The sequence below is a fragment of the Lissotriton vulgaris genome, unplaced genomic scaffold (assembly GCF_964263255.1).
Source record: "Lissotriton vulgaris unplaced genomic scaffold, aLisVul1.2 SCAFFOLD_1542, whole genome shotgun sequence".
In the NCBI taxonomy this organism is placed as follows: domain Eukaryota; kingdom Metazoa; phylum Chordata; class Amphibia; order Caudata; family Salamandridae; genus Lissotriton; species Lissotriton vulgaris.
The window spans coordinates 444,270-470,875 of record NW_028241799.1 but is presented as its reverse complement, the minus strand read 5'-3'; the positions used below and the strand labels follow the sequence as shown (position 1 = coordinate 470,875).

Genomic DNA, 26,606 nt, shown 5'->3' with positions numbered 1-26,606 from the left:
TGACCTGGCCGTGCATGGACAGGTCCTGACTGACCTTGATGCCCAGTGTTTTGACAGAGGAAACAGGAGTTGGAGGGGGGCCAAGGATGGGGGGCCAGAAGACAGGGGACCAAGGGCTGGATGAGCCGCCAGTCAGGACAAGCTCAGTCTTATCTGGATTGAGCTTGAGGTGGTTGGCGCCCATCCACCCAGAAATAAAGACCATGGTGGAGTGGAAGAAAGATAGGGAGTGAGAAGGAGAAGAAAGATCAAAGACGAGCTGGAGGTCATCTGCGTAGTTATACACAGAGACCCCCAGCTCAAGAAGGGAAGAGATAAGTGGATGGATGTAAAGATTGAAAAGAAGGGGAGAAAGGGAGGAACCTTGGGGGACCCCACAGGGCACCGGGAGGGGGGGGAGCAGAAAAGCCGGGGAGGTGAACAGCTTGAGAACGTCCTGTCAGAAAGGACGTGATCCAGGAGAGGGCAGGGCCTCGTATGCCCGCTGCGCTGACACGGTCCAAAAGAATGTTATGGTCGACCGTGTCAAACGCAGCGGACAGATCGAGGAGAATCAAAGCTTGGGGAGAGTTGACATCAGCCTTGGCTTTGAGCTCGTCGAGGACGGCTAGCACCCCGGTTTCGGTCGAATGACCCGAGCGGAAACCTGCTTGGTGAGAAGCAAGGAGTTGGTTCTGTTCAACATAAGCAGAGAGACAGGAGGTGACTTAAGATTCCAGAATTTTAGCAAGATAGGGAAGAAGAGAGATAGGTCTGAAGTTAGAAGGGAGAGAAGGATCAAGACCAGGCTTTTGAAGAATAGGGGAAACAATAGCAGATTTGAATGAAGAAGGGACCAATCCGGTAGAAAGAGAGGCATTAAGGAGGGAGAGAGGGGTAGCAGGACAGGAAGAAAAAAGAGTTTTAAGAATGCGGGCAGGGGCACAGTCAGTGGGGGAGCCAGACTTGGTTTTAGTAAGCAGAGCTAGGAAAGAGTCCAAGGAGAGGGGGGGGGGGAAAGAAGAAAAGGAAGATTTAGGCGCAGAGGGGACAGAGTGAAGTGGAGAAAAGAAGTGACCGAGATGTTGGATTTAATTTTAACAATCTTCTCGATAAAGAAGTTGTTTAGTGAAGAGCAAAGAGCCTGGGAGGGAGTAAAGTGAGGACAAGCACGATCAGAGGTGGCCAAATTGTTGACAAAGGAAAAGATATCTTTAAATTTGTTGGCCGAAAGAGCCACTTGTTCAGAGAAATACTTGGTCTTTGTGGCCAGAATGGCCTTCTTGTACTCCTTAAGAAGAGACTTGTATTTGGCCTTGAGGTCGGGGCAGTAGCTACGGCGCCAAAGGCGCTCCGAGCGTCTAAGCTCCAATTTGAGGGTCTTGAGCTCTGAGTTGAACCAACGGTGAGCCTCATGAGGGCGAACAGACTTGACTAACTTGAGGGGGGCTACTAAATCACATGCGGAAGAGAGCCAGTTGCCAACTGCAGCGGCCTGTGAGTCAAGGGAAATGCCAGTGAGGTCAGGGGGAGAAGAAGCAAGGGAGTGAGAGAGGGAGGACAAGTCAGCACGGTTCCAGCTACGAGAGAAAACATTCTTGGGACGAGGGGGTTTGTTAGGGGGACCAATGTGGATAGTGAAGGAAATGAGAGAATGGTCAGACCATGTACAAGGAAGGATGCTGGGGGGGGGGGGAAACTATGTCTTGGGAAGACCAGACTTGGTCCAGAATGTGTCCAAGATTGTGGGTAGGGACCGATACGTGGGACTTAAGGTTGAGACATAGGAGAGTGGCCGTGAAGTCCTTGGACGCTGAGTCCTCCCTGGGGTCTCCAGGCCAGTAGTTAAAGTCACCAAGCAGGAGTACAGAGGAGTTATTAACTACAAGCGTGGCGAGGAGTTCCTGCAGGGAGGCCACAAACAGGGGCATGTTCTGGGGAGGGCGGTAGACTAGGACGACAGTGAGAGGTGCGGAAAGATTAGAGGAGCGGGCGACCAGAAAGTCCACCCCAGCTATAGGTGCTTGGGGGAGAAGCTGGAATTGAATAGTGGAACGAACAATCATAGCGACACCCCCCCCGGTCTTGCCCGCGGGGCGGTCAGCCCGGAGGGCATAATAAGAGTCGGGGAGGATGGCAAGAATGTCGGGGAGAGAAGCCTCAGAAAACCAAGTTTCCGTTAGGAACAGAAAATCAGGGGAGTCTGTGGTTAAAAGGTTAAACAGGTCAAGTTGGTGCTTGCCTGCCGAGCGAGTGTTGAGGAGATAGGCAGAAGCAGTGTGGGGGGGGGGTGATGAGGGTCCTATGGGGGGAGATCCGGTGTCCAGCGTAGGCAGGGGAGGAATTGGGCGTGGAGAGACAGGACGGTCTGAATGAGGGACATAGATGTCTAATGCAACAAGATGCTGCATGAGGGTATGAGAAAGAGGCACCTCAGCGGAGCAGGCGAGGAGTTGTGCAGGCGTGTATGACAACAGGGGGGCAGGGGGTGTGGCCCCTGGTCCCGGCCCGTCGCAGACGGGCGCAGACGGGCTTAACTTAGGCGCAACTTCGGCGCGCCTTCGTCGCGCCCGCTGCGCTCGTCCGCTGCGCGGCCGGGATAGTAGCGCCATAAGTAGGGAACCGGAAGTAGAAGGGCGTGGCAGGGGGTGGAGGGACAGAGGAGCTGCCCCGCCAACCAGGGAGCAGCCCAAGATGTTAGGCACGCCCGTCCCCGCCCTCGTGACCTGCCCGTCAGAGGGGGAGGGAACGTTCAGCGTGGGGCGCTCTGGTGGCGGCAAACAAGGAAGTCCCAGGAGAGCAAGGGGTGCGCGGTGTCCTCAGCGCAGCCCCTGAAGCACAGAGCAAAGTGAGCAAAGTGAGTAAAAGTGTCCAGGCACAGAATTAAAATAAACGTTGCGCCGCGCCTCGGCAGCGTTGTTGCTCCCGGCGAAGCCTCGGGAGGTCTGAAAGTTCAGCAGAGCTAAGGCGGGACTCACCCGGCAGGTAGAAATTGCCAGGGGGGGAGGGACAGAGGAGCTGCCCCGCCAACCAGGGAGCAGCCCAAGATGTTAGGCACGCCAGTCCCCGCCCTCGTGACCTGCCCGTCAGAGAGGGAGGGAACGTTCAGCGTGGGGCGCTCTGGTGGCGGCAAACAAGGAAGTCCCAGGAGAGCAAGGGGTGCGCGGTGTCCTCAGCGCAGCCCCTGAAGCACAGAGCAAAGTGAGCAAAGTGAGTAAAAGTGTCCAGGCACAGAATTAAAATAAACGTTGCGCCGCGCCTCGGCAGCGTTGTTGCTCCCGGCGAAGCCTCGGGAGGTCTGAAAGTTCAGCAGAGCTGTGAGCTGTAACTCACAGTATTATCTTCATTCCAATAGTTATACATATTTTATGTCCGTCACATCATGCTATGGTATTCTATGCAATACGTCTAGAGGTAACATGATAAGTCATACCTATTGAGTCCAATTGAAGTCATGGTATTTAAGTGTTTTATCCAGTATAATTCACGTTGCAACAGTCTCTGGTGGTTATCTATTCATGGACGTATTGGTACTTGCTCTATGATGAAAAAACGAAGTTGTGAAATGGTATGTTTTGCATCTATCCAATGTGTGGCTAATGGTGAAGACAAGTTTAGATTACGGATCCTGCTCTTATGCTCCGTCAATCTAATTTTTAACTTCCGCTCAGTTTTGCCAACGTACATCATCCCACATGGGCATTTAATCCCACAGACTACATGCTGGGTATTGCAATTGCTTGTGTGTTTAAGTTTTATCTGTACTCCCGTTGTAGGATGTGTAAATGAATTTCCTGTGATCACATTATTACAATGCGTGCAGTTCTGGCAACGAAGAGTTCCTCTGGTTGCCGTTGCTGGGTGTGCCACTTGTGTTCGTTTCAATATTTGTCTTAGGTTTTGTCCTTTGGTGTAAGCATGCATCGGTTTTTCCCTAAATATATCTTTAAAGTCAGATTCTGTGGATAATAATTCCCACCTTTGGTTTATGATTCTTTTGATGGCTTTTAACTGTGTAGTGTATTTAGAAACAAAAACCATTTTTTCACTGGTTGTTTTGCCTCTGGGTCTTAATAGTTCTTGTCTGTCCATCATAACTTTCTCCATATTCACTTGCAATTCTGCTTGTGGATAACCTCTTTCCTCATATTTTTGTGCTTGTTCTTGAATCTTCATTCGACAAGTGTTTGGATCTGAACAAATACGCTTCATCCTTATAAACTGAGAGAATGAAAGTTGCATTATTGCGGTCTGTTGGCCTAGAATACTATTCGGTCTCAAATCCTGTTGGTTTCTTAATAATCCTGACATCCAAAAAGTCCAATACTTTATCATCAATCTTATGAGTGAATTGTATCCTGGGGTTCACCTGATTGAGTGCCAAAATTAGTTGTTCCAAAGCCTCTGTTGTATCATCCCAGATTAAAAATATGTTGTCGATAAAACGACAGTACATCTTAATGTGCTTCCATTCATCTGTGTTCATCAAGTTATCCGCCTCAAATTGGGCCATAAATATGTTCGCATAAGCAGGAGCCCCTGCAAAGCCCATCGACAGATAATTGAGGAAATATTGATCATTCCACTGAAAATAGCTGTTGTGCAAGCAGAACTTAAGAAGTTGTAATAGGAAACACTTTGTCTGTTGGTATATCCCCCATCTTTAGTAATGCCCATTCAATTGATTATAGGCCTGATGAATGTGGAATCGAGGTGTATAACGCTACCACGTCAATTGTGCACAAGATCCAGTGCTCCTGAAAATCCTGTTGAATGTTTATTCAAAAAATCTGTTGTGTCCCTGACGTAGGAACACCATCCTTGCACAAATTGCTGAAGAAAATAGTCTAAATACAGCCCGAGGGGGTAAAAAATGGACCCACATCCCGAGACGATTGGTCTAAATGGAGGGTTGGTCAGATGTTTATGGACCTTCGGGATCATATATAACTTCGGACATCTTGGATAAGTGGTGGTCAAGTAAGCCCGAGTGTTTTCATCGATCCATTCTTGGTCAACCACGTTCTGGAATAAACCTCTTAATATTTGTTGCAATTTTAATGTAGGTTCAGAATCCAGCAATAAATATGTATTAATGTCAGATACATGTTCGTTCACTTTATGTTCATTGATTATTTGCAATGTTTTGGATCATATGTGATTCTGCTTTTGTGAGATTGTGTTGTCTATCTTTCTTGAAGTCCAATGTTTGTATGTCCTTTTTGACCATTATTTCAAAGGTGTCCAGCATTTTGTGTGACACTGGTGGTTGATAGACACTCTTGGGTTTGAATCTTTGTGCTTGGTCCTCTTTATTCTGTTCTGTAGGGTCCACTACATTTGTAAAAAAAATGACGTAATCATAATCTCATTAGCTTTTGTTGTGGGCACAAATGAAAGCCCTTTGTTGAGCACTGTTACCTGCTGTTGTGTGAGTGCTACGGAAGAAATGTTGATGATTTTTGCAGGGTATAAATACATATCGGCAGCCTCACAGGTATGTTTTGTTTTGGAACTAGTGGCATTTCATGAGAAAGAATTATTGGTCTTGAGCATGAGCACCATCACAACGATGAGTGTAATTACTATTATCATCATTTTATCTTGGCAGCTTATCGACAGTAGTACACTGTTCAGGAACGCGGTAAGCATAAATGGATTAAGTTCCATGTAACTTTCCCTTTGAGGTTGAGTGTCAGTCAAAGACAGGTTTATCATATATTTTTCCATTATCGTTTTCAGCTGATGTCAGGTGCAGCGATTCTTCATACAGGTATGAGCATGCATAACAACAATAACACCACACTCATGGGCGTTCTTACATTACATTTACACCCTTTTTTTAAATTTTATTGCAGATTGGCCCCTGATGAAGGTACCAAGGAGTATCGAAATGCATTGGGCGGAATAGCAATACTGTGTTAATGCAATAATGAAATGTACATTGTAAATGCAAAATCATATGCAAATGTGAATTATGTATTGACATGATGAAGTAATCAGCACTGAGGGAAGTGTGTAAAAGAGACTAAAGGAGAGAATCATGTATTAAAACAACCAATTGTTTTCTGAAATATTGTTGAGTAAAATGTTTTAAAATTTTGAAGGTGAATATCACCAAGTGAACAGTGCATTACTATGAGAGCTGCCAGGCATACCACTCAGCACTTCATTGGCCGATAGAAGCCTCAATGCAGGTAGCTGCCTGCCGTTGCACCAATGCTGTTGCTGTTTTGCGAGTGACTAAATGAGGCAGTGGCATATTACATTACTCATGCCTGCACCTGCCTGGCGTAAGCCTCAAAGCTGATGCTTCCTGGCATATGTCCCAATACTGTAGTAGGATGGTGTACGATTCACAGATGCAGCGGTCTATCGCGAGCCTCTATGCAATAGATGCCTGGGGCACACCTGGCTGCTGCGGCTATCCGGCATATGGTTCCACATCATAAATGCCCAGGTACCAGAGCTGCCTAGTACATGGCTTAGTCTTGAAGTCTCACCAAACCTCCTCACCCTGTTCTTGTCTGGAAGGCAACGATACTGCAGTCATCCACCCCATCTAAATGCTGAAGCCTTCAAAACCCCATTCAGAAAATCCAATAGAACCTGTATAATCTATTTAAGCATGACAAAAGCTTGAGAAATTAGCAGAGACAACCACACAACTTTGATATGGCTAAAACCCTAACAGTGCTGTATTAACCCACAAAGTAGATAACGCTGGTACTTCACGTAACATTGTCCATCTAATAGTGCGGACACTGCACCTGAGTATATTTCAGCTCCTATCACTCAATATACTTGCTACTGTCAATGTATTCTTTATCTCTAGGACCATGGGTCAGTGGCCTGTTAACAGTCGATTAGATGGTATACTTACTGGGTAAGGGGATGCTCCATGGACGTGCTCCAGGGAATACTGGCGAGGGTACTTGGGAATGGAATGCGCTGCACTGCTGTCGTTCAACATCAAGGGGCTGCAAAGACAACACAAAGGCCATCATTTCATGAGTGCCAAGTGATCACAGCTTTTTGTGAAAGGAGGAAGTTTACAAACACCAGGTAAGCCAGCAGTATGTAAGTAGTATCAGAACCTTCAGAATAAAGCCCTTTCTAATCATCAATAGGTGGGAATGTCATGTCTTAGGTGGACAAATGAGTGCTCTCAACAAATGGTAGATGTAGAACTGGAAGATGGTGTTTGCGTGCAACTGCACAAGTGTCTGAAGTAGATCCATGAGCATAACATCAATGTATATTCATGAATGCAGTTGGCAGGCACGTATACCCACAATACAGTAAAACACAAGTATGGATGAAGACTATGGGCGTTGCTGGGTGATTACTAGCCTGTGAAAATGTTTTTTTCCAGTGTACGCACAAAAGTGTGACAGAATGTCTTCACAAACCACCAGGTGTCATGCTTCATCATAGAAAACCCACAGCTCTTCAAAAACCCTGTTTGATGAAGAGCAAGCCTACACCCTGAAGTCAGGGAGGCACTTCTAAGTAAATAAGGACCCGTGAGTAATATTTACAAACAAAAACAATGTGGTAACCTCAGTTTGGTTTTTATACTATATGGGATACCACTTAGTATTCAAAGCAGAGTGTGGGAAGTAGGGTAATTAGAACCCCACCCCACTAAACCGTCAACATGATTCTCCCCGTTGGCTCAACAGAGTCCATGGCATTTATCAGGACGGACATCAGATCCTCTAGTAGCAAATACAAAGTGTACATGCCACTATGTTGGTGGTCTAACCCTTTGTCATCACTCCACCTTTCTAGGTCCATTAGGTACCCTAATTACAGGTATTCTCGCCCCCATGGAGGAAGGGATCATGAACCCCGGTGAAGGGTGTGGGGATGTCCTATGATGGTAGGACACCTGGTGGTGTGTGAGGACAGCCCATAACACTTGAGTGTGTGTCCAGTAGTAGGCTGAATAAATTACAAACATGCAAAAGACTAGAAAATGTGCTAAAAATCACTCTGGTGGCTCTTAAGTGTATAATAAGTTCTATTCGGAGGCCAGCTCAGCCTTGAGGCCTGGCAGCCTCTGGTTCCCCACCGTGGGTACATCCCATTGTTTTTGTGACTTGATTTCATTGGATCATACCTGAAGACTGGAGGTAACTGTCTGCCTCTAATCTTGATTACCTCTTAAGCCAGGCTACTGGTTAAAACTACTGCCCCAGGAGAGTTACTTGCCCTTTATCTTTAAAACACATCTGGTGTTAGTGGTAACATCTTGTGAGGTAACAATAAAAAGCTCAAAGTGCCAGCGTACTTCCTAATGATGATATCTTGAACTGGTGGGGAACCCCTGTCGCTCCTCAGTGAAAGCACTTCCTGTAGCGATGTATGGAAAAATGGAAGCCTTTAGCCTTTAACCTTAAAGATGGAGTAGTTTCTGTCCTGTAACTCCAGTTCTGTTGTAGAGGTATCTCCGTTATAGTCATAATCTAGTGAATAGTCCCGCCAATGTGCGTGGACCCTGGAGCAATCAAAAATAATCTCTTAAGTCGTCAAAAAATGCAGACCTGCACAGACACTTAAGAGAGAATTTAAATACAGATAATGCAGCCTATATCCACAGGCTACACTGTCCAGTACTTCAACTAGAAATTCCACCAAAAAGCCACAAACAGCACAGCCTGTCCAGTGTTCTCCACAGAGAAAAACCTTCCTCTACCAGCAAAAGCCTCTGGAATGATAGAGAGAAAGTAGTGGGAAGACAAGCCCCATAGGCTGCCCTTATGTGGCTCAGAACAGGATACTGTGCCTTTAAGAGAACTTTCCAGAACATTCAGTATCCCAGAATGCACAGCAGGTCCCTTTTACTTTCAATTCTTTTTGAAGGCGTAACACACCAGACCTGTAGCATTCCTTACATGAATATCTTTGTCCACCGGGGAGGAGGGCGGGCGCTTATGACTATAACAGGGATACCCCTATTACAGAACTGGAGTTACAGGACAGAAACTACTCCTTCTGTAGTAGGGGATCTCTGTGTATAGTCATATTCTAGTGAATAGAATGGCAAGCCCATCCCCACACCAAGCGGCGGTGGAGAGAAGAGAAATAACACCACTACTGTGCGGACAGATTTCGCAGCGAAGCCTGCCCAACCTGAGCGTCTGTCCTGGAATCAGTGTCCAGACAGTAATGCTTAGCAAAGGTATGGACCGACTTCCAAGTGGCCGCCTTGCAGATTTCTGCAATTAAAACATTACGCAGCAAAGCAGTCGTGGCAGCTTTGCCCCTGTTGGAATGAGCCTTAGGTTTACCCCCCCAAGGTATTATTAGCCTTCTGGTAACACAATTGTATACAGGACACAATTCACCTCGAGATGGACTGTTTTGAGGTAGCAAGACCGGTCCTGACTGATCCATAATTGATAAACAATTGGTCTGACCTACGAAAATCTTTGGTTTTATCCAGATAAAATGTCAACACCCTCCTAACATCCAGGGAATGCAGAGACCTTTCCGCTGGAGAGAAAGGATTCTGAAAAAACGTAGGTAAAGTTATGGTCTGGTTAACATGGAAATCAGAGATAACCTTTGGAAGAAATTTAGGGTGAGTACGCATAACAACCTTAGAAGCATGAAATACAGTATAAGGTTCTTGGCAACACAATGCCTGAATTTCACTCACCCTGCGGGCGGATGTGATGGCCACGAGGAACGCCGCATTCCAGGACAGGTGCGGCAACAAAGCCTTATGAATAGGTTCAAAAGGCTCCTTCATCAATCTGGATAGCACCACATTCAATTCCCATGAAGGCGAAGGAAGCTGGACAGGAGGAAACACATTCCTCAAGCCTTCCAAAAAGTCCTTGATCACAGGGATATGGAAGAAGGGGGTCTGTGAAGGGCATTTCCTGTAGGCAGTCAGCGCAACGAGATGAACCTTAATGGAATGGAAATTAAGGCCAGACGGCACCAAATGTAGAAGATACGGAAGGATGACATCCTCCTTACATGTCGTTGGATCATAGTTCTTGGACTTGCACCATATGCAGAATCTCTTCCACTTGTAAGCATAGGAAGTCCTAGTGGAAGGTCGCTTAGTCTCCTTCAGTATGTCCATACAATCCTCAGGTAGATTCAAATGGCCATATTGCACTATCTCAGGAGCCATACCGCCAAACTCAAAGACAAGAGGTTGGGGTGCACCATCTGCCCCCCGAACTTCGTGAGAAGGCCCGGCCGGCACGGCAGCCGTATGTGAGGAAGGAGAGACCGGTGAAGCAGGTGTGTGAACCACCACTTAATTCGAAGAGGAGCCCTGAGGGATGTAAGGATACTCACAGGATAGCCCTCCACTCAATAACATTCAATAGCAACAAATCCCTGTACCCTGGACAATGGTTAGCACTAGTCTAGCAGGCCATTCATAATTTATTGGAAACAATCCATTTAATCATTTGGATCCAATAACCCACCCCCTCTATCTATAGTAGGGTGTGTTCTGTATTTGCCTGACCGTCCAAAACCAAACAATTGTTTGTGAAAAAAGGAGGACAAGGAGGTCTCATATAAAATTCAACTCAACAATTCCTGTAACGTCTGTTCCCTCAAGAACAGTACAACCAATCACACTTGAGAGACAGACAAACGTAAAAAATATGTGATGAGAAAGAATGGCACCTACGGGCGCACAACCCTCGGGGTCCTTGGCAGATGTTACCAGATTAAAACCCCTTTCTCATCATTGGTTACCATTCCTTCTCAAAGAAAAATTGAGTGTCCAAAGCAAACAACCCAAAAGAATTGGTGAAGGACAAAGCATGTGCACAATAAAAAAAAAATCAAGGAAAATCTCCCTGATGTGACACAGAATGGGATTAAAATCAACAGCTACACCAATGATGCAACTTTATTCATAGGTCTGGTGTAGACTGGTGAAATAAAAAGGCTGGTAGCTTAAACCCGCATACCACTACCTGTGACCGACATGTTTTACTGCCTGTTACGCTTTATGGCAGATTCATCAGGGCTCAACATTCGGTCACTGCACCGAAGTTGGGCATCATCCGTACAGGAACTGTCGAGTTGAAAGCATAGATTCCATTAAAACCATGGACATACACCTAGCAGATATATTATTTAACACCCTGTTTCCCTAGCGATGACAGTGTATTACCCTTGCACAGCCACGTCCACTCGTACCGGCTATTCAAGGCTTGCTCTTTAGCCAACTGTTGGTTGTTACATCAACCTCGGATTAAACACATCGTAGTGTCAACCCTCTGTAATATTAAAAGGGTTAAAAACATGTTCTCACAAGTACCCTTATTCTCTGCTTACTGTGTATAACGACTTCTATTACTCGGATTTGGAGTTCTTCATCTGCCCCCAATTCAAAAACATCTTAACTCGCCTGGGGCTGTGTACTCAATGGCACGCTGCGGTACTCAACACGCAATCCGCCCGGCTGTCCTACACCAATGCGCAGTATTGCTTCACCACATCTTGCCCACAAATTCTTGTAATCCGTGTTTGACCCCCATTCGCTGGGCATAGTGCACTCATGCTAGCTCAAACTGTGCCTGACCCGCTATGGTGATACACCTCACGGTACCCTTTCGAACATGGCCAGTACTCAACACACGTTTATCTAGCCACCGCGAGCCGCAACCTAGCTCATCCATTCCGATGCACACTGTCACCGTGATGCCCAACTTAGCCGCACTCCTCAGCAGTACATCGTGGAATGAGACTATGTCGTCTACAGGCGACAACCTCGTCCCCAGGGGATTCCGACAAAGTCGGCGAGTAGTCCCTGGTCCCAGAAGAGTCCGTATGGGATATTGATCTGCGCCTCCTGTGGCGTCGCCTTGATGACGACCGGTGACGACTCTGCGATCTCCCCCTCCGGTCGGAGCGAGAGCGCGATCTCCTCAGCTTCGGACATTCCGCAGGCCTCAAAGGAGTAGGCGACTGTGGCCTGACCGGGGACCTCGGCTGAAGAGTCCCGTTAGGCGGCGTCGGGTAACGTGGTAGTGAAGCCGTCCTCGGAGGAACCGCAGGCAGTCCATAAGGCGGAAGCAGAGGATGTGAATGAGGAGGAGGCGGCGGTGGAAGCGGAGGTGGAGTGGGAGTCCGCGGCGGAGGTTCCTTGGGCAAGGGAGGAGGAGGGGGAGGCGACCTCGGCTTAGGAGGTGTAAATACCTCAGAGTACACCAAGCCCGGTGAAGCCTTCTTCTTCCTAGGCGGAGGCGATGGAGAGACAGAGTCTCCTATCCGTGAACGTCGCCGGCGCGCCCCAGTGGACCCAGAATGACTCCTGGCGCCAGAACTCCTTCTGCACTTCTTTAGCGTCGAAGAATGTTGCCTCGACGGCGACCGTCGTTCTCTCGACATCGTACGCCTCCTTCGCGACGGCGAACGCCTCCTTCTCGACAACGAACGCCTCCTGGACGACGAGCGTCTCCTCGACGCCGAACGTCTGCGAGACTTAGACGTCCTCCTCGACGTCAAGGATCCCCTCGACGCCGACCTCCTCTTCTTTGCCGACGGCGAACGGCGGTGTCGCCTCAACGGCGAACGCCGACGCCGGGCCGCCTCTCCAACGTCGATGATTCGACGCCGATGGCGACGATGATGATTATGATGATACCGTCAACGGCGATCTCAACGGCGGACTAGCCAGTTCCCTCGACGCCAAACATTGACGCCGCTTCGATCCAGAGCCCTGGGGAGACGGGGAACAGACTGCTGTCATCCCTCTCGATGCCGTCGTCGGTGCTATCGACGCCGGCGGAGAACAGGGACATTTGCTGGTCTTCCTGCCCCTGGGGAGCCCCCCAGTGGGCTCAGCATGGGCAGATGGAATATGCCAGACCAACCTTGTGCCTTCAGTCTTCTATCTTCCAGGCCTTGGGGCCTGATCTTCATCCTCTCTCTCAGGGTCCTGCTGGAGAAGGTCTGGCAAATGTCACACTCCTCTGGGACATGAGATGAGGGAAGGCAGATGATGCACACCTCGTGTGGGTCCGACTTGGCCTTCTTCCTCAAACACTCTGGGCATTTGTCAAACAAAGCAGGCATTGTGACAAATAAAAGAGTGCTCAAATACACACACAAGGAAGAAAGCACCAAAGTACTTCAAATAAAAGCACTCAAACACTTGAAAAGTGGAAAAATCTGTACAGAAACCCTAGAAAGGGAGAGCTCAATGCTCCAGGGTCCTGCTTGCAAGAGCCGGAAAAAAGAACTGAAAGTAAAAGGGACCTGCTGTGCATTCTGGGATACCGAGAGAGTTCTGGAAAGTTCTCTTAAAGGCACAGTATCCTGTTCTGAGCAACATAATGGCGGCCTATGGGGCTTGTCGTCTGTCCACTCCTTTCTCTCTATCATTCCAGAGGCTTTTGCTAGTAGGGGAAGGTTTTTCTCTGTGGAGAACACTGGACAGGCTGTGCTGTTTGTGTGTTTTTGGTGGTATTTCTGGTTGAAGTACTGGACAGTGTAGCCCGTGGATATAGGCAGCATTATCTGTCTTTAAATTCTCTCTTAAGTGTCTGTGCAGGTCTGCATTTTTTGACGATTTAAGAGATTATTTTTGATTGCTCCGGGGTCCACGCACATGGGCGGGACTATTCACTAGATTATGACTATAACAGAGATCTCCTACTACAGAAGCTTACTTTTTTTCTCAGAATAAATGGGGAAAGTAAGTCAGCACGTGGAAACTCTTTGTCTTGCAAACTTGCTGAGATGATTAAAGCTCTGAATAGAACAACTCCTCCATCTAGAGAAAAGAAAGTGTGAGAGTGCTCTACAGTGTGATGAAGTGGACAGACTGTTAAAGGCTGGAGTTCATCACACACAAGGAACAGGTCTTTCCACAAAGGTGTGCCACAGAGGCTCCAGTGCAGGAGAACAATCCTGCATACTAACATATTAGTTCAAGTTATCAGCACAATGGTGAGTAATAGTGACAAGACATGGTCTTGCTTGCAGTGATGTGTGCTTTTGTACTTTACAATAGGCTGATGACCATCGTAATGATCTTAAAGTGATACTAAAGATAAAGCGATGCTGTAGCATCCACCCGGCCTTTAAGAGTGTTCTATATTTTCATCTTTTCAGAGCCAACTCAACCTGTGCCAAAACCAATGGGTTTCTGTCAAAGGGGGTGTCTACAACGTAGAATGTGAAAAAATGTGAACAAGAGGATGACAGATTAACAGTTGTGTTCCTGCACCTTGCTTTTTGGAGTGGTTACTTACCACTTCAAGGAAAGTTCAGACCTCTCTACGTGCACGTTTACAATATTTGTATATTCCACATATGCCTCGGTCCGTTCTGCACATGCTTCAGTTCATCTGCCTGGAACCACAAAATATTCAGTAAGGAGTGTACTAGAATGCCAATACTTGGTGGCATGGTCATGGATGTCCACTGTCCATCAAATACCTTCACCTGAAGCAAGCCAACCTTTGCCTTGTTTTCCCTAGCCTCTACAGCTGGCCTTGAGGTGCGTGATGTATCAGCACAGAGATCTTGTCCCACGTGCCTCAGTCACAGTAAATGGATGAAATGGTAATTGCTCATTTTGACTGCTGCGACTATAACCTGTATTGCACTGGTTCCAGGCATGGTGCATGTCAGAGAAGGTCTGTAGGTTTGGTACAGGAAACACAGCGGTGTGTTTTCATGTACACTAACAATGCTGCTTTAGATGTTATCACAGTAAGAGAAGGGTCTGGAGGGGTCTTGTTTTATCCCTTATAAGTTGCTGCCTTTGTTTCTGAATATGTTCAGTTCCCCCAAACCCAGTTAAGCCTCTCTCTGCGGTTTATAATGTGGTCTTTCACCATGCTCCATTGTTTTAAATGGTTCCAAACATGTGTTAAACGTGGATTAGCTTTAAAAGCCAAAATGAGAGAACACCACCAAATGCAATTTCTTTTTTTTTTTTTTACAAAATGGTCTTGTTAAAACTGTGACATCTTGTTTTAGAATACAAATGTTAAACAAACGTTAATCACATTGCTACTCAGAAATCAAAATGTCATGCGATACTTCGCTAACAGTGTTTTTCATTCTTGGATTTTTGTTATTTTTTTTTTTTAGCAGAATCGCCTTATAAATTCCGGCACGCAAACTACTATTGACTAATGGTTGGGACTGGATGACGGTGTGACTTGTAAAATATGGGCGCTTGTGTCTCATATTTTGTTAGTGTCCGCTCTTTTTGTCTAAAACTAGGCAAGCTACCAAATTAATATGGAGAGCTGAGACAGGCGGCGTGTCTTGCATGGTCCTATGAGGTAAGACACAAATCAAGGCACCGGAAGACCCATTATCTCAGTCCCACAACAGATGTAAAGTAAAAAACTGTGCATCCTACTTAAAAAACAAACAACATTTTACCACTTGTGTTTCACTGTAGTAAATGATATCAAATGAATGCTTTGCTTCCAAGCATACCGAAGAATGAGGTACATACATAAATGTGTTTGCCCACAAGTATAGCATTAAAGTTGTTTGCTGAGGTTTATACATAAATGTGTTTGCCCACAAGTATAGCATTAAAGTTGTTTGTCCAGGATCTCTTACTGTGGCCTAGTGTGGAGGCTAGCTATTCGGCTTAAGTTTTCTTTAGATAATGAAGATAAATCAAGATAGCTTCCTGGGCCTTTATGTGTGAAGAAGCAGATTAAAGTTGTGAAAACATTCAATGCTTCAGATCCTGGTGTTGATCCGTTAGTTTCCCATGTATTGAAGAGCGTAAGTTATATGAATGCAATTGAATTAGGCCATTTAAAGCAGCCCACTTAGCTCCTAAGTATGTTCAGGTCAGGCACGCAGGTGCCAGAGAGTCTGTAAAGGTTCTGAAAGAACAAGCTGCACCACACGTCACACAGTCACAGTCTTGGTGAAGCATCTGTATTTATGTATGAGATATGCATGAAGCTACGTACATGAGGATGTTTATCAAGTGTCAAACAAGTTTCAAAGCAGCAAAGAATCACAGAATCACCCCAAAAGAGGGGTACAAGAAAAGAACAGGGAGGAAGAATAGTGAAATATGTAAGGATGAATATGCAGCAAAGAAATAGAGTGCAAATTGGTTCTAAACCTCAACGGCTGCCAAAATGCTGAAACCAAAGGCGGCAGATTGGATGTGGGGGAGATCAAACAAATAAAGGGAAAGGACGCAAGCAAGATTGTGTTAACAGCACATTCAACTACTTTACATTTGAGGGTATTGTAATGCCTCAGATGCAGGTAGGAACTGTTGCCAAACCACACCCAGTAAAGAGGAGGAGTAGAGATGTGTTTGGACTTACATTTTTCTCTTCACTCCCAATATCCTATTGGACTGCACCAAAGAAATCAGGAACTGAATGAGCTGTGAACAAAATTAAAAACAGGTTTATCAGTGACATATCCCAAACTGTGACCCTTGTCGTACTGCTTAAACATAAGAGTTCATGAAAAAAGGAAATGACAAGGTCTCAGGTTCATGCAGCTTGTTACAACATGTAATTTCAAAGGGAGTGGGAACCCAATATACCCTTGGAGGCTTGGGCAATAAAGATTTAAAAAAATGAAAAAGTTTGCCTACAAGGGATTTTGAAATATTACATTTGCTGTGTTGATTAAATCGGTTGTTCACCACTGCTAAGGGTGTAACCTTGAGAAATACCTGTGAGATAAAATCTCTAAAAGTACTAGATTAACAAAACCCCTTGTAGGCAAACGTTTTCTTTTTTCAAATCTGTTACAGCATGTGGCACAAAAAAGAAAGCATCAAACAGAAGATTGAGAGCTGCATAGTATTCCCAGGCTACTTCCACAATCCAGACATTGATCTAAGACTAGGTTTTTGAAATCTTTAATTTATGGATCTATTTATACTAGAAAATAAAATCACATAATGAAATGATAACTAGAGCTACTAATGTTAGGGGATTAGAGACCCTGCTAAATTAGATTAACAGAATTAAGCTGTACCTATAAAAACAGAAGGTTGTGAAAATGAGTCTGAAGATATAATTAGAATTTTAAGTGGTTAATATAACAGACATTTAATGATATATATTGAATAGTAGATGCTTTAGACAGAGGGTTGGTATTCATTGCATCTTTACTAAATCCCATGTGGACACAAATCTTTACTTTCTAAACATTAACATCTGTGTCACAATGTTATTATGACAGCACTGTAAAACAAATGAAAATTCAAAAGCAACCATAAATAGGACTGTGTGTTAGGGTAAGCAGAGGCATCCAAACAAAACACAATTACTAAACCCAAAATATAAATCAGCAATTAAAATGTTGTGTAAGCAAAATATTACAAGATACAGAATATGTTGCATCTGAATTCTAACAAAATGATTGCTTGATGTCCCATAATCAAAGCCTAATGTTAACAGCATGAGACAATTTAACCATCCGTCAAATGTCTTGGCATATTAATGCAATGGCAAATCATGAACAATACATGATAGTCTTTGGCAGGAGCAGGCAGTTCAGAAGTCTATTATTAACTCTCTGTATTACTTATTGCACTTTTTTGAAGAACTGTGAAGATATTGGACCTAGGGCTTAGGGTTTGAGCTTTTGATTGGCTGATAGGGCTAGGGTTTCTACTGAGCCTGCAGCTTAGGGTTCGAGTTCTGACAGGGCTAGGATTCGTATTGGTTACTAGGGCTAGGGTGTCTGCTGGACCTAGGGCATAGGGTTGGAGTTCTGATTGGTTAATAGGGCCACCGCTCCCACAGGTACTAAAGTTTAGTGCTAGCATTCTGATTGGTTAGTGTTCCCATTGGTACTGGGTCAACTGATCTAGGGCTATTAAACTTAGAGCTTCTCATCCCAGGCGGTAAAGCTAAGGGCAGAGACGACACAGGCAGTTGTGTGTTTGGATCGGGCCAGAGATGCTGCCCTTTATTCCACTTACCAGACACCACCTTAATCCATCCATATCCTCAAACATAATAACACAGTCTTAGCGAATGCATGCAGCTTATTTACAACAAAGAAACTCTAACCCCATTTCAAAGCATCAACAACCACTCAAAAACCCCACAAATAACATCTATAGACCCTTCTATCTGTAATGCCCCAAAATGGCACATTCACTCTCGCACAAACCACCACTCTGTCCTATACCACCATCACTTCAAATACACACTCCCGGTTCATACAAAACACCAGCTCTATCCTCTACTTACTCCTAACACACAAACACTTCACCCACATCTCATCCATTGCACAACATAGAACCTTAAACCATGACCCAAATACTCCACCATCACTCAAAATTGGCACCTTGCTTGAAAACCCCAGCATACAAGAAAAAAAAACCACAGGTGGTACATCTTTCTCGGCTCTTCAAGAGACTAACCAAGAGCTCGCTCTTTACTCATACCTCATACACTCATACCTTAGAAAGAAGTTAATTCTTTAGTCAGTGGCTTACATGCATTATGGGCTTTACTGTTTTGCCAAGATCCAAAACAGCAGCAGAAAAAGAAACATTTCCCAGTCCTTGCTAAGAAACCCTGTTGGTTGCTTTAGATCTGCCTAATGTTAATAAAAACACACATATCTGCACACCAGCAGGCATGTTGAGTGTCTTTCACTTATTTGAGATTTGTAAGCGAACTAAGGGCAGCCATTTACACAGGAGCATAAGAGCTGAAGCAGGTACACAGGGCTCATACCTAGGGGAATAATTAAATTCAAGATGAAGAAATGGAAAAAATGTAGGAGTTGCTTGTAGGAAGGTGGATACCTGACTATGGTTGCCCCCAATTTTTTGGCCTGGTGTTTTGCTGGTTTTCCGACTTAGTTGACTTGGGGCCCTGCCATTCAGGACCCCAGGCCTACTGCTCTCTCTCTAAAATGGATTCCATGTACCTTAGGTACATTTCCAATTGGTACTGGGCCCCCTTATCAGACCCTGTAACTCAGGGCATAGTTGTACCCAGGGCCTACCAGGTGCTGAAGCATGTATTATGCCACCCCTGGATGGCCATCTAAATCTGACACAACTGGCTGCACGACAGCTGGGGCAAGGAGGTGTAATCACCCTTTGCTTTAGATATAGTATACCTATATCTAACCCTAAAAATGGACACACAGATTCCTACCAGTCACTCCTATGGCAGGCCTTGACAATCCTGAAGGCAGAGTGCTTAGGATCGTGTGAGATGGTGCTCTGGCATGAGCTGAGCCCGTTTGCAGCTTGCGGAACCAAGTCCTAATAGCTGTTCCATGATAACGCATACCATATACTCTTAAGTGCATTATAATCCTCGCGGTTAAATGCTATCTTTGGTATCGCTTTATCAAAACATGTCGAGTAAGGTGTCATACGAATTGGAATACAAACCCCTCGCCAATTCTGGCGACGGGGTTAGCCTTCCACCCTTCTAGAGGGACACGACATGTATGTAACTGTGAACCCTGGTTAAAGTTAACTCAAGCCTCAGCATCACAAAATGGATGCTGCCACCACAGACACGAGTCTGACCCCCTGCAGCTGGGAGTCCTTCCAGCGAGGGGAGCTTGGACAAAGGGTTTCCTGTCAGGGGCGGTGCTAGCACCATCCCAGACAGGGTTTTGTGTATCCTGGGTAGGCAGGGCTTTACAGGAAGGTGACTGCAAGTGGCACCCCGGTGCTCACTACGCATCTGCCGGCTAGAACCAGTTCCAGGGGCACACCAGCCCCTGGCCTGGGGAAAGTCCGGCATGGGAGAGGAGTGTAACCACCCCCCTTCCTGGTCCCACCCCTGGGGCAGGACCTAGTCGCGTACCCACCCCTTTCTTTAGGATAAAGGCAGGAGCGGGGAACCTTCCAAATTAGATCATCTTTGAATCAAGAAACTACTTTCTACAAAAGGAACTCTCGACTTCTTCTCAAGATTTCTCCCTTGTGGCTAAGGAGTAGTCACCCTGCATCCGCAGGCACCATCTAAGAACTCTGCGGTTTGCTGCACGTCCTTCCTCAGGAATCCGACGACCAGCACGACGAGACCCGGCTTCCCTGGCACCTCTGACCTCTACCTACCTCTACAGCTAAGCTGAGAACCGTAGGTGCGACGAGACCGAGGGACCGGCCATCATCAGAACTGCACGACTTCTATCCAGCACGACCGCCGAGGGATCCTCTGGTGAGTGCTTTGGGGTCCGAGAAGCCCCGACCCTGAGCAGCTCCAGCACCGAAGTCCAGCCCCCCAGCATCTCCACGATCTGCATGGGGCCCTTCTGCTTTTTGGCTGCTCACCGCGTTGTCTGGCTACTAGCCCGCTGGCTAGTGGCCTTCTCGACGACGATCAACGACGACAACTCTGCTGGTCTGGTTGCTCCAGACTGGCCCTTGCTCCCTTCCAAAAGAGGAGCACCCCGGACCCTCCTGGTCCACCCCAGACGCCATTTTAGGTCCACTGCGTGGGCTTGAACTTGCCAAGACTTGCTGCCCCAATCCTGGGTCCAGCGACGTCGACAGCATCAACCATCGTGGGACAGCTCGCACCTCCATCCTGGTCGCCGACAACGCCTCCTGGTCCGTGAGACTGCAGAGCCCAGCGTCGCCCACTCACCTGGTCGAGGTGACTTCGCCCGGTGCCATCCTGGTGCCCACACAATCACTGGCTAGTGATTAAGAACTTGATCCCCTCTGCTTTCAGGTGTCATCCATCTTCGATCCAGGCTTGGATCACTCGAACAATCTTCACTGGTCGCCTGCCAGCAACTTCTTTCTTCAGGCTCCTGGTTCGTCAACGAGGATTCCCGATGTCTTTTCAGACCTATGCAGCTGCAGCCCCTGGGCTAGGTAACATCGGCATTTCGGTGCCCCAGCATAGCCTCACTATCCAAGGGTCCAGATCCACTTTCGTTTTTAACCTACCTTATCGGGTTCGCCCGAGAACACTAACTTTGCTTTTACTAGCCTTCATAGACTTTGTCCCGCATCCTGCGTGAGAGTGCACACTCTGCACCCGAGTCCCCTAGGCCTCCTACTAGTAATCTGAAGGTTCAGTAACGTAGTTCCTAGCGATTCCAAAGCCTATTAGTCCAGTACTTACCTGCTAGTAATTTCGCATTCCACTTCCATAGTATATGGTTTTTCCGTGCCCCTCGGGCATTTGTGTAAATTGTGCAACTTAAAGTATTTTCGTAAGAGTTTTGTTGTGTGCTTAGTACCCTGTCCTCATAAAGAGTACAGGGCTGTTGTGATCTAAATAAATACACTGTTTATTTTCATAACACTTGTGTGGTGTCCTTTCACTTGGTGTTCAAGGGGTATATGTGATGGTATAACAGCTGGCTTAACACGCCTTCTAGAGTTTAGCCCGAAGACTGCTCGTATCCATGCTACTAGGATAGCTGGTCTATAAGGTTGACTTACAACCAATCATCAATAAGGGTTGTTTGGACTGATACAAAGTGCTCACTAGAATAGTGAACATTATATATCAGGCCAACTTCTCACATTGCTGATAACGCATACAGAATTCATACAGGTGCTCATCTTGCAGGCAATGTGTGTTGTAATCTCTCCGTTTGTAACTCAAGATTTGAAAAGAAAGTGGACAACTTTCAAGTTATGTAGCTTAACGGACTTAAAAGGAAATTCAATTTGGCAATAATTCTACTATTTTGGTAGAACCATCTTACATTTGATAAGTGTGTAGAAACAGCTCTCTAAGTGAATAGGCTTATTATTCAGTAACTAAGTGGCGGCTCAAGTCTTTATTTTTGCACTGGCTCAAATGGGTCCAAAGTAACTAATAGTTTCTCACCTGTCGGTGTAGTTTTGCAGCTTGAAGATCTTTCTGGATTCACTATGCTATGCATTATTCTGCGGTCTAGTGGTTGGGTCTGGAATCGTAGTCTTTTCTTTTTTTTTTTTTTTTCGTCGCCCAGGTGGGCGGCGACGTCCCACCTTTTGAAGCTCCCACCTTTGGGCGCCATCTTCAGATTATTTTTTCGCCATTGGGTCTGAATCGTCACCGAGAGGCTCCAGAGTTTTTGGAGGAAAGAAGAGGAAAAAGACGTTTTTTACACGGAAAGGATTAGAGAAGACACCGAGAAACAATATCACCGTACCGGAATGACGAAGGAGGAGAACTTCAAGAACTTCGACGTCCAATGGAGAAATGCGCACACAGGAGGCCCCCTGAGCGCAGGAATGGACAAAACACCTTTTAAATTCTGCCGTAACTGCCACCACAAGTACGCGCAGAAGGACCAGCCCCCGGTTTGCAACCTCTGCCTACCGATCGACCAGGAGAGCAAGGATTGCAAAGCCCGCTCCGCCTTCACCCCGAAGACCCTCAGGGTTAGAGAGAGACAGAGAAGAGCCAGCTATACCATGCAAGGCAAAAGCCAACCTCCGTCGCTTCGGGTCCTGGTCCTGGTCCTCTCCAGCGACGAAGAGGACAAGATCGCCGAGGGACCAGATGACTACAAGGTCGTAGAGACCGATAAGAGGTAGGAGAGACTCTCGAAAGCCCGAGTCAGACTCTCGAAAAACAGAGTCGAAGTCCACAAAGGGAGCACTGGCGCCGAAAATCGACGGCCGCAGCGGCACCCAGGGACAAACAGTCCAGCGGATCCTTTGAAAAGGACTCCCAGACGGCGAAAGCTGGCGAAAAGCCAAGGTCGTCAAAGCACGTCCCTGAAAAGACCACTCAACATCGAAGGACCCGAAGGCTGCTCAGACGTCGACAACTACGTCAAAGAGGTCGGCCGAAACACTCGACGCCGAACAAGTCGCCAAAACGGAGAGAAAAAAAGATAAGGCTGGCGGCTGAAATGGTTAACATCCTGCAAAGGAAAAGAGAGCTTGACGAAAAAATGAAAAGGTTCACAATTCCGTCGAAACCCCCCACGACGATCGTCGAGATAGAGGAGGAAGAGGAGTTCGATGCCGAAGAACCACCGAAAACTCCCGAGCCCCAGGAACACCTAGAGGAAGAGGGCCTATACTACGACGAGGAAGGCGACTATGACCAGCGGACGAGTTTCGGCTCTGCATCGTCGGTGGCACAGGACCTCGACGCCGAAAGCCCAGAAGAGCCCGTGGAGACATACCCTTCAAGGCCTTCACCGCCAGATGACATTGGGGTCTACAACATGGTCATCAAGAACGTGGCAACGGCTTATGGAGTCAAACTAGAAGAAGAAAAACCAAATGGATGCTTCCTCGTAGAGACCCTGCTGCCCACTCAAACAAGTAGCCAATTCCTCCCCATGCTTCCAAGTGTCCTGGACCAAGAGAGGGAGGCATTCAAGGACCCAGCAAACTGCAGGTCTGTCACACCTAGTTCGGAGAAGAAATACAAGCACTCCTCCAAGGAACCCCCTACATCCAAGGATTCGTCACGGAGGACTCCATTATTGTGGCAAAAGCCAGGAAGAGGGAAAACGTTCCTACAACCTCAGGCCCACCACTAAACAAAGAAAGTAGGAGGATGGATCTAACTGGGAGAAAGGTAGAGAGGAATGCAGCAGTGCACTGGCGCATTGCAAACTCTAATGCTCTACTAAACAGACATGCATACCAGCATTGGGACGAGGTCGGGCAGCTGCTGAAACACCTCCCTGAGCAATACCAACAAAGGGGCGTCACACCTGGTGGAGGAAGGCAAGAATCTAGCACATTCAAGCCTGAAATCAGCCTTGGATGGGGCAGACACATCAGCAGGATCATGGTGATTGGGGTAACATAAAGAAGGCATGCCTGGCTGAGGATCTCAGGCTTCAAGACGGAAGTACAGGAATACATTCTGAGCATCCAATTCAATGGAGAAACACTGTTCGGGGCACCAGTGGATGAAAAACTCACCTAGCACAAAAAGGAGAATGAGACTGCATAGTCCATGGGCGCCTTGCAATTCAAAGGAATGAGAAGGGGTTTCCCCGACACAGAGACCAAACAGAAGGGGGGGAAACCAGCCAGGAACGTCACACCAGACATTCCAGCAGGCCTACCAGAGCAACAATCGAGCGCAGCAGGGCCAGCAAAAACAAACATGGCAGTACCAGCCTCGGGCCAGTCCTTTTGCGGGAGGGCGAACGGACGAGCGCAAGCAAGAAGAGGGGGCCAGCAACCCACCTCAAAGTGACTCCATCCCATCAAGCATGCCCACCCGCACGATCCCTCGGAAGGTGGGGCACGACAAGGTCAACAAAAGAAGGTTACACGGACCAAACGGCTACGATCATGTAACACCTGTAGGACGCAGGCTAAAACATTTCTTCCAGGAATGGAAGAGGATAACTACAGACAAATGGATACTCCACATCATACAGTTTGGATACTGCATAGAACTGGAAAAGAAACCAACAAACTGAAAACCAGAAAGGAAGGCGTACTCAGCAAAAGAACTAGCGCTACTCCTGGAGGAAGCACAAGAACTGCTCCAAAAGGAGGCCATTGAACCAGTTCCATTCGACGCCCACCTGGGCTACGAAAAAAAAAAAAAAAAAGGACTACGATTCTGGACCCAACCACTAGACCGCGGAATAATGCACAGCATAGTAAATCCAGAAAGATTCACGCTGCAAAAATTGTTACATCTAACCAATCTTGGTTTTTAAACCTGGCAGGGGAGTCTATATATTAAAGGCTAATTTGACATCCTCTAGTCAGTTGTAACTCACTTAATCACACATATCACAAACCACCCCACTTGGACACCGTTGCACTCATCACACGGCAATAAAACTTAAAGATCTCCTCTTGGGAGCCGTAAGCCACCGCTGGCCCAACGAGGCGCACCCACCTGATTATGGAGCATGACATTCCTAGGGGTGTCAGAGGGCAACATTCCTGGTGACTGCCCATAGTGGACTGTCTAGAACCTGGATATCTCTTTTGTGTCGTTCTCCCTCAGGACATATTACCCTGCATTTGATATGATTATAGTTTCGTAGCACGGATACTGGACATTTATTTGCTCCTGTTCACACCTCTCTCTTCCTTTGATAGTATATGCATAAGAACCTGGAACAGGCGACTCAAAAGCAAAAAGAAGGCTTTTGCTTTAAAGAAAAAAAAAAGAAAAAGGGGCAAAATGAATTTTACCATTAGCTGTATAAGTGGAAGTAAATGAGAAAATAAACCTCTCAAGAGGAGTTATTCATGGTACATAGAGAGGCTGAAGAACTGACATTTGTTAAATCGGAGAGATCAAGGTAATAGTTTTGACTAGCATGCTAGTGCGTACAGAAACTACATGCAAAAAAGTCTATTCTCATTTGTTTAATCCAAGGTTTATGTAAGTAAGCTAGAACAGCTAGCCCTTTCTAGAGACTCTGGTTTAGCTTTCACACAAGAACCCAGGTCACCGGGGATAAAAAAAATCTAGGTGTGCTTATCTAAGACTTTGAATTGTTGTAACACAAATGCCAGCTGACATAAGTGTCTGTGGCCCCAAAATGGAAACATCACTTTTGACAAGACATGGAGGCAGTTGTGGGTTAACAAATCATCTTTGCGAGCCCAGCCACTAGATAGTGAAATCATATACATCAATAGACTATGGTACATGTTCATCATTATAAGAATCATAATGCAAAACTGCATTAAGGAGATATTAAAGAGCCATGATAAACTGTAGAGATACTTTCGGGTCAAACCCATCTTAAAGTTTTTATCACACACAATGGATAAAAAAATATAAATAGCTCCAATGTTCTTGCTTAGTCCTCTAATATACCAGATGCAGCATGCTTAGAAATTAGGACTTGTAGAGAATGATCCATAATGCCCGTGTGCCATGTACGCTGGCCTGTGCTGTTCCCCCTTTTCCCTGGCCAGTGCAACATGTCTGTTTATCAGATGCGTTTCGTTAACCCAGTTATTCATGAGCAGAGGTCTCTTCTGCATGCAGCCCATTGGACGTTTCAAGTGGATCTTTCAACACTTACCTTATTGACCACTTTCTGCTGCTGGGTGTGCTTCTGCCTTAGACTGGCCACCTCCCTCCAGAGAGATTCATTCTCACTGCAAAGCAACAGGATCAGAATGTTAGTGGGTGCTATTATGGTGCAAGCCCTACACAGCGCAGAATGTACAGGTGAAAAGGAAAGATCTGTCTACATGATATACAACTTGACAATAAGAGTGGCAACTTGACTGAGGGGGCTGGCATGAGCTGACAGAAGGTACCTCAATCACACTGCACAGATTTACAGCAGGGCAAGGCATCACAACATAACTGACCAGGGGGTAACACCTCAGGACATTCAACCTGTTGTATCACCTGAACAACAGGCAGCAGCATTTAATGGAAATTTACAAAAGACAACTAAGAATGTTAGTGGTACTTATAGATTGAAAAAAACTGTATGAGTTATATGGAGCCAGACTCTTCCAACATGACATGGTTCAGTCAACCAACCTTCACACACAACATTAACCTACTTCTCAAGAGTCTTTCAAAAGGTTGGGCAAGAGTCACTACTAGAGAACAACATCTCTAGGAGTATGTGACTAGATTATTTGAGGGAGAGTGTGACATAGAAAGGAGACAGAAGGTAGAATGAGGGAGAAAGCACGAGAGCTGGAAAGCGGTAAGTGGGAGGCAGAGGGTGTCTCCATGTTTTGAACAATGGCTGGTGAGACTGTAAAGACACTC

At 46.3% G+C, this 26,606-nt stretch overlaps 1 protein-coding gene across 1 annotated transcript in view; it reads right to left on the bottom strand.

The window, feature by feature from the left end:
- HSF1 (heat shock transcription factor 1) overlaps positions 1 to 26,606 on the bottom strand; it is a gene marked incomplete at its 3' end in the record, with an annotated part of 430,139 nt that overhangs the window by 112,229 nt on the left and 291,304 nt on the right. Inside the window, exons 5-7 of the mRNA XM_086948174.1 lie at positions 25,897 to 25,972; positions 16,293 to 16,354; positions 6,863 to 6,959 (exon numbers count right to left, since the gene is read on the bottom strand). Coding sequence (XP_086804300.1) covers positions 6,863 to 6,959; positions 16,293 to 16,354; positions 25,897 to 25,972 — 235 coding nt within the window. The remainder of the gene's footprint in view (positions 1 to 6,862; positions 6,960 to 16,292; positions 16,355 to 25,896; positions 25,973 to 26,606) is intronic.